This window comes from Trichosurus vulpecula, chromosome 1 (assembly GCF_011100635.1).
Source record: "Trichosurus vulpecula isolate mTriVul1 chromosome 1, mTriVul1.pri, whole genome shotgun sequence".
Taxonomy (NCBI): Eukaryota; Metazoa; Chordata; class Mammalia; order Diprotodontia; family Phalangeridae; genus Trichosurus; species Trichosurus vulpecula.
The window spans coordinates 522,001,798-522,010,769 of NC_050573.1; the positions used below are offsets into that span (position 1 = coordinate 522,001,798).

Below are 8,972 nucleotides of genomic sequence, written 5' to 3' on the forward strand. Positions count from 1 at the left end.
GAACAATCTGGCCTCTCTCAGCAATCCGTAGGAAACCTGGTAAAGACTGCTTTGGTCACAACTATGCCTGACTCACCTGACTTCCCTCAAGTCCCAGCAAACATCCCACCCAATTCTAGTGCCTATTTATAACTTGTTTGTATGTATTTGTTTGCATGTTGTCTTTCGCACTAGAAAGTGAGCTCCTTGAGGGCCGGGGCTGTCTCTTGTCTTTCTTTGTATCCCCAGTGCCTGGCACATGTTCAGTTATTTCAGTTGTGCCCAACTATCCATGACCCTATTGGGTTTTTTTTTTTGGCAAAGATACTGGAGTGATTTGCCATTTCCTTCTCCTGCTAATTTTACAGATGAAGAAACTGAGGCAAAAAGGTTAAGTGACTTACACAGGGTCATACAGCTAGTAAGTGTCTGAGGCTGGATTTGAACTCGTGAAGATGAGTCTTCTTGGTTCCCAGCCCGGTCCTCTACGCACTGCCTGACACTTAAATGGGCACTTGATGGATGTTTGACTGACCTATGTCTAGTGAGGCTCCTGAGGACAAACAGCCTGGGGACTGGGTTATTTAACAAGAGACCAAAAGGCCAACATTTATAAAGTGTTTAGTTTACAAATACAGGAGATGCAGTGTGGAAAGAGCCCCCCCTCTAGGACTGGGGAGACCAGAGTCCTGGTTCTGCTAATCTTCAGCTGAGTAACCTTGGGCTTCTGTTTACTTTTCTATATCATAAAGAGGCTGTCCTGATGGGCTCTAGGTCCCCTCCAAGGCTAACATTATATGAGACTATGAGGTATGCTTTCTGCACTGGAGCAATGCCTGGCAATAATTGAAAAAAAAAAAGCAAGGGGAGGAGTGGAGACCAGTTTTGTGTATGCATATTTTAAATAATAATAGCTCACATTTATTTAACGCTTTGAGGTTTGCACAGTATTTTCTTACACTTTTACATTTGACCTTCTTAACAACCCCGTGAGATGGATTATTATCTCCATATGCCTAGGGTCACATAGTTAGATTTGAACCCAGATCTTCCCGGCTCCAAGCCTAACACTCACTATATTCATCATAGCACACTGTCTGCCTTTCATCTAAGATGAATTAGTCCTTTCAGGCTCCTGACTTGCCTTTAGATATTAATTTAATAGGGGGCAAGAGAGAGAAGCCCGGTGTCTGCTGGGCCATCCCACAGAACATGCATGCAGAGAGGTCTATGCTCAGGCCCCTTACTAAAGGATAAACACCCCCAGAGGCTCCTGGTTTGTTCCTTGGTCCCCCAGTGGGGTACCTTTCTTATATCCAAAATAACGTGTTCTCGGGCTGCCTAAAATGGAGAATAACAGAATTTCAGAGCTAGAAGAAAATGAGAGATCACATAGAGCAACCCTCTGTGGCATTTAAAAAGTTTGAGATACATAATTTCTGGGTAATTAGTCCCTTTAATAACACTAGCATTTTAATAAACGGTCAATGGCATTCTTGAGTGCCAAAGACAATCATGGCAGCTGGACTCATGGCTTATATGCCCTTGGAAGAGGGTTTTTTTCTGAAGGTGGCAATCAACTCTGGTTAATAATTAATGAGATAATAAATATTACAATGAGGGGCTGAACCTATTCTGATGAACTTTGATTGGGTTCTTTACTTCTAAGTTACCCAGCCTTGGGAAATCTATTCAAAGAATTTATCCCCCCCTAAACCTGAGTAGAAGCTGGGTAGAGTCTGACCAAGACTTAGGAGAGTTAATTCAGTGTCATTGTCATTATTATGTCCTTCAAGAGATAGAATTTTTGAAACGAGGACTTTAGCAAAAGGGGTAACTCTCGGATTTCCCCAATCATTGGTTATTAATAATAGTTTCTCTCACCTCTCACTTTGTAGACTAGGATCCTAGAAAGGTTAGGTGATTTGCCCAAGGTCACACAGTCGTTCATGATTGTTAACTCAGCTCTTCTGACTTCAAGTCCAGTGCTTTCCCCCAGCCTATACTTGAGTTTTGCCTCCCCGTGTGGTCATTCTCTGGGCCTCTGTTCCTTCAACTATAAAATAAGGAGGCTGGTCTAGATCAGGAGTCTGGTCACAGATTCCTAAGGAGAAATTCTCCTGTTGGTAGATTTGAAGGGGTCAATGAAGTTGGATGGGAAAAAAATTTATATCATCATTTTCACTGACCTCTAACTGAAATTTAGAATTTTTTTCATTTATTTAAAAACATATGAAGAGGCAGCAAGGTGGCGTAGTGCATAGAGCACTGGTCCTGGAGTCAAAAGGACCTGAGTTCAAATGTGACCTCAGACACTAGTTGTGTGACCCTGGGCAAGTCACTTAACCCTGATTGCCACCCCCCTCCCAAAAAACTCCCCCACCATATTCTGAGGAGTGCATAGTGCCAACAGGGCCCATGACACATAAAAATCTTAAGAACTCCTGGACTAGAGGGGCCCCCGAAGGCCCTCACTGACACCAACAGAGAATAAGATAACATTTAAATCAAGACTTTATTGACATGACTCCCAAGGACATTACCCAAAGGTCACCAGGGCTGCCATTTGTCCTGTACCAAATGATGCCAGGATTCTCTGTATAATTCTCAGCATGTGTTCCTATGGTGGGATCAGAGCTTTCCTTACCCAGATCCTTCCCATCTGGGAAGAGGAGAGAAAGGCAGGGATACCTGGCTCTGAGATGGAGGATGTTTCAAGTCGTTGGTTTCCCAAGGATGCTTAAGGAAACCAGAGGCCTTGGTGAGACTAAAGTGTCACCACTGGCCAACCCAAAGCATCTGGGACTGCAGGCCATTTCTATGAACTCTGAGGGGCAGTTAGATGAAAGGGCTGTGGAGGTAACTATTCTGTAGGGCAACTAGGTGGCGAGGTGAGTAGAGTATTGGCCCTGGAGTCAGGAGGACCTGAGTTCAAATCCAGCCTCAGACGCTTGACACACTTACTAGCTGTGTGACCTTGGGCAAGTCACTTAACCCCAATTGCCCTGCCTTCCCTCCCCCCCCCCCCAAAAAAAAGATCACCATTCTGAGATAGTTCTGCTTGGAAAAGATTTAAATAGGAAAACTCTCCAGGTGTAAGCAGCTGTGATAACACATTCGTAGAGGTTTTACAGCTTACCAAGTTGTTTTTGGTTTTCTGGTCTGGACCTGTGATTTCACTGAGAATTTATTTCATTAACATCATGATGATGATTTCACTGAACTCCTCATTAGGAAACTCCTCTAACTGATGCATGTGGGCAAGAACTGAGAAGCTCAGGGTCCCCCAGGTGGCGAGTCTGCATCACAGAGGTGAGGGCTGACCCCCGAGACTGGCTCTATCCAACACATTCATTCATTCCGATGCTCATAACCCCCCTGTAAGGCAAGTAGGACAAGTAATTATCATCCCCAACTTCATGGCCCAGAGGACTTAAGAATTGAAAGTGATCTTGAAGGTCATCTAATCCTGTATTGTAATTTCACAAATGAGAAGACCAAAGCTCAAAGAAGGCAAGTGACTTCTGCCATGTCACATGGGTAGTAAAGTAGAAGAAGTAAGATTTGAACCCAAGTTCTCTGACTCTAAATCTAGTGCCCTTTTCATATATCACAATGCTGCTATTCAAAGTACCCGACTGGGCCAAGCTCACAAGGCCAGTAAGTGGCAAGGTCAGGCCTGGAATCCAGCGAGGCCCAGGGTTCTATTAATTGTGCTTTCCAGAGTGATTTTTTTTCTATTATTCTCACAGCAAGCATGAGGGCATATATGTGATTGTCAGATGAAGAGCCTGAGGTTCAGAGGTGTGGAGTGCCCCTGGTGAGAAAGACATGAAGGTGAAGCTGTGTCCCCCACAGTGGAAGGGTTGTCTTAGAGAACTCACTCTGCTCCCACCCACTTTTCACAGATCATTTAATGGAAGCAGGAAGTGTTGGAGATGCATGCAAGGAGTTCAAGACACCAGAGCCTGTGGAGACATCTAGCTTTAGCTTCCCGGAGCAGACTCCCCCCACCGAGGAGAGCACAGCCCCTACGGAGCTCTCACACCCCGAGGTCCCACCTCAGCAGGAAAACGTAGCCGCCATCCAGGGATGCGTTGGTCTGGTGGGCACGGCATCGTCAGGGTCTAGCCCAGGCTGCAAGGAAGGCTGCTTCAAGATCATCTGCTCGCCCTCACAGGAGAAAGTGTCCTCCCCATGAAACGGACAAAGGAGGCAGGACATGAAGAAGCTGGAGATGCTGCTGGCTGTTCTCTCCCCAAACAAACAGAGCCTCACGAACACTTCCTTCCGCTATGGAAATAAAATCTCATTTGAGCAGGGCCCCCCTCCCCTTTTGGGTTATGACCTTCTCCATTTGGTTATTCTCATTGAGATCATCCCCTGCTCTCCTACCCACCTAATGTGGCAGAAACAGAACAAAGCTTCTCCAATCCATTTCCTTTTTCTTGGGTATTAATGATGGCACCCGCTCTGGAATCAGAGTCTTTAATTTACTTTGGCTCCGAAGTAACTGAATACAATGCATAGAGAATGACCGTGATTTATATTTATGTCTTTCAATTAAGGGGCAGTGGGTATGAAGGGGGGTTGTGTGAAAAGAGGTGGAACAGCAAAGAGAGAGGAGAGAGGGAGGGGAAAAGAGAGGGAAGGGGAAGAGAGAAGGAGGGGGAAAGAGGGGAAAAGAAAGAGAGGAAATACAGGGAATGAGAGAGGGAGGGGAAGAGAGAGAGAGGAAAGAGGGAAGAAGGGGAAAGAGGAAGAGTGAAAAAATGAAGGGGGAAGAGGGAAGGGGAAAGAGAGGAAAAGAGGGAGGGAAAAGAAAGGAAAGAGAGAGGAGAAAGAGGGAAGGGGAAAAGAGAGAAGAGAGAGGGAAGAGGAAAGAGAGAGAGGAGGGGAAAGGGTGAGAAGTACAATACAGCCTAAGGTTTCCGGATCCTCAGCCTAGGTCTCCACACCCTCAGTAGTGAGGGCAGGAGAGGCTGTGCGCCCTTTGCTATTTGCTTGTTCGCATCAAAGCTGTTTTGTGCAGGCAGGTTTCTACCTACCCAACCTCGTCTATCACAACTTGGTGTAGTGGAAAGAACATTGTATTTGGAGTCCGAGGATGTGGGTTCATAATCCTGCCTTTGCTCCTTTATTCACCAGCTGCATGATCCTGGGTGAGCCCCCTCCCCTCTCTAGACCTCCATTTTCTCTCTCGCGTGAGGGGCGTGGCTCCTAAGGTGAGTTCTAGGTCTGGCTCTTGGCAAGGAGCCAAGTCATCTAGCCTAACAAATTGTAAAGGTTGGCATTTAGGTCAGACCTGAAGGAGAGCTATATGTTTTAGAAGGCTATATTTAGTGGGAAAAGATGGAAACCTGCCAGCTATCCTCCTCCCTTTCCTATCACATGGTACACTCTGAATCTTAAGTAGACATTTGGTTAACGTTAAACCCCTAGGACAGCCGTACCTAGCAGAGTCACGTCATGGCCCCTTAAGCGACAAGCTAATTTTCCACCACCTCTTCTTTCTTGCTCAAGCTAGTGGAGGGAGGGTAGGCGGGGAGCTGGCTGCGACACTGATCCGTTCAACCCCAGGCTGCCAAGCTCTCCTTCTATCAGGGCTGAGATCTGTTTAAACCTATCTTTATTTAGACTCCCAGATTCCTCTAATGACACCTTCCTCTCCTTTTTGATGGGGAAAGGAAACTCAAATGGGTCCTGCAAAATGTAAAGAGACGATTTTATATTCTCCCTTTGTGGATCAGAACAGAAGGAGTCAGCAGCCCCCAAAGAGTCCCAGGGTTTGATATACATCAGTTAAGATAAGGCAGGAAAAGCGAAGACAGCAATTTCATGCATAAGAGAGTCTGAAAAACCCATTTTATCACAGGATGATAAGCTCCTGACAGCCAAGGGAGAAATCATTTTTTACGCAGTCGTGAGAAACTGGCTCAAGGCAGAGAGTTTCCCCACTGGCTGAATGTGAAGGTACCCTGTCTGATGTCAGAAGTGATATCCGTCTGTCGGAGCCCCGTCTCCACCTAGCCTCTAAGGCTGGAACAAATTTTAGAACAAATAGGGTAAGCATCTGGAAGCAACTTGGGGTAGAGGAATGAGTGTTGGACTTTAAGACAGGACACCCAGGTTCTAATCCCAGATCTTCCCCTTGTGTAAAGGGAAAAGGCACTTTATTTCTCTAGGCTTTGTCTGTAAAATGAGAGGGCTGGGCTAGATGTTTTCTCTGGTGCCTGATGGCTTTCACGTTCTGTACTTCAATTCTTCCGGGTCTGTGGTTGCAGTGTGTACGCTCTCAACACCAAAGCAAATCACAACACTGTACATCAGTGACCCTGAAGCAACAAGGGCGTCATTTACTCCTTCTGTGGGACCCATGACGGTCCCACAGTGTTCTCAAACGTGTGCCTCTCTCCTTGGGGCCACCCGGAATGTCTTCTCTGTCAGCTGATGCTGAGTGTATTTGTAGGAGAGTGTGTCCCAGGTTTATTGGAGAGATGTTTTGTTGCTCCTTCACTTATTATGGCATTTTAGTAATTATGTCATTTTGCTGATTACTGAAAGGTAAACCCATCAGTGGGGGCTTGTAAACTATAGGTTAAGGTGTGCAGACCCACAGGATACCTTGAACATTTTCGAGGTTCGGGCTTCTTAACCTGGGGTCTATGAACTTAAAAAAAGATATTTTCCTAATTCAATATAATTGGCTTCCTTTGTAATCCCATGGATTTTATCTTATACATTAAAAACACTGTTCTGAGAAGGGGTCCATAGGTTTCATTTGACCAGGAAAGGGACCTATGACCCACCTTTTTGCATTAAGAACCACTGCTCTAGGGGAACACAACCATAGACAGTTCAGTGGGTGGTATTTCTCTGGGGTGTTGCAATGATGTTTATCTTGTATATTTGTTGTTCAGTCATTCAGTAATGTCTGACTCTTCACGACCCATGTACCCTACCATTCATGGGATTTTCTTGGCAAGGATATTGGAGTGGTTTGCCATTTCCTTCTCTAGCACATTAAGGCAAACAGAGGTTAAGTGACTTGCCCAGCGTCACACAGCTAGTAAGCGTCTGAGGCTAGATTTGAACTCTCATCTTCCTGACTGTAGGTCCAGTGCTCTATCTACTGGGCCACCTAGCTGCCCCATCTTGCATATATTTTGCTTTTTACTTATCTGCGTACGTGTTGTTCTACCCAGTAGAGTAAGCTTCTTGAGGGCAGGGAGTGGGTGTCTTCCCCCATCTTTGTGTCCCCAGCACCTATTAATAAGTGCTTAATAAACACCCATTGAATTGAATTAACCTTTCTGACTGAGTTTCTGCAGCTAAAAAAATCTGTCACTCTACTGCCTACGTGGTGGTGAGTCTCTCCAAACTTAGTTAAGTTGGTCCTTGGACAACAGACAGAGTTTGCCAGAATGTACTCAGCTATCAAGAATGCAGAGTCCCTTCCACATCGAGATGAGGCATCAGTGCAGAACTTAGATGGAGGCAGTCCATGGTTGCATGAACACATAAGCAAAGTATTGCAGCATCTCAGACTGGAAAGGGAGGTGGGCATCTAGTCCAACCCTTACCTGGACAAGGGTCCCCTCAACAGCAGTGCTATCAAAATCAAAGAGAAACACTACTCAAGGATCCCTGCAGGCCGAATATTGACTTAAAACCCCATTTTTTTTAACATTATCTATGTTTTATTGTATTTTTATTTATTTTGCTGAATATTTTCCAATTACATTTTAATCTGGTTTGAGCAGCACTTGGGACTGCTTTGGTTGCAAGTAGCTATAGGCCATGTGTTAGACTCTTCTTCTCTATAACATTCCTGACGTGGTAATGCTTCTTTGACTCAGATTCCCACTGAGGGGGAGCCCAATTTGGAGGCTCAAGTCCAAGCCTGTCCATTCCACTTTGGATATGTCTCATCAGTCTAATTAATATAATATAATTAATGTGATGTTAATATATTAACATCATATTAATGTAATTAAGCTTTGAGTTCTACCCATTGCTCCCAGTCCTCTCAGACCCCTCTGGGGCCAAGCAGAATAAATCTAATCCCTTTTCCACAAAGTCACTTCTTCATGCAGAGAATGGGAATGTAACCCCAAAATACCTTTTTATCTCTCTTACGATTCTATTTTCCACGTTTTTGGCAAAGCTACTGTTTGTTAGGACCTTACCTTTGATGGAGATTGGGGATGGGGGGGGGAGAAAGGACATTTTAATCTGCCTAGATCACAATTTACAGCATAAGCAAATCTGGGGAAGATTTAAATTCATAAAGGAATGGAATGGATTGAATGCCAAATTTGACAGGGATGTCCTTAAAGATCATCTAGTTCAATTCTCTCATTTTACAGATGAGTAAACAGAGATCCGGGGAAGGAAGGACCTTGCCAAGGCTGCCCAGCCAGTTAGAGGCAGAGTCAGGACTAGAAGGAGGGAACAAGCATTGATTTGTGCCAGGCACTGAGTCAAGAGCTTTACAAATATTATTGTGTTTGATCCTCACAACCTGGGGGGTAGGTGCTATTGTGATCCCCTTCTTAGAGTTGAGGAAGCTGAGGCAGGTTAAGTGACTAGCTGTGGGTATCTGACTCCAAGCGCACAGCTCTATCCACTGAGCCACTTGGATGCCTCTTAGGCAAACGGGAGTTAAATGACTTGCCCAAGGTCCCACAGCTTGTAAGTGTCTGAGGCTAGATTTGAACTCAGGTCTTCCTGACTGTAGGTCCAGCGCTCTATCTACTGGGCCACGCAGCTGCCTCAGTTCTAGCTGACCAGCAGCCAATGTAGTCTATCTATGGCTTTATGGGGAGAAGACTGCAGCTAGTAGACAAAAGGGAGCTTTGGGATCATTTTGAGATTGCATTTCTCTACATTAGCCCCCACAATTTCTAAATTTCTTCCCATGTAAAAAAGATACATTGCTATTCCCTATCACCAATGGCACTTTGGGGAGAATGAGTAAAATTAAGCTTGAA

The 8,972-nt window shown here is 45.1% G+C and overlaps 1 protein-coding gene across 2 annotated transcripts in view; it reads left to right on the plus strand.

Annotated features, from left to right (window-relative positions):
* The window catches only part of TNFRSF13B (TNF receptor superfamily member 13B), a 34,901-nt gene extending 30,390 nt beyond the window's left edge, over positions 1-4,511 (plus strand). For both annotated transcript variants that reach the window (XM_036741904.1, XM_036741903.1), the window contains exon 5: positions 3,888-4,511. In XM_036741904.1, the coding sequence (XP_036597799.1) occupies positions 3,888-4,180 (293 nt within the window). In that variant the 3' untranslated portion in view covers positions 4,181-4,511. The remainder of the gene's footprint in view (positions 1-3,887) is intronic.
* Positions 4,512-8,972: the final 4,461 nt, after the last annotated feature.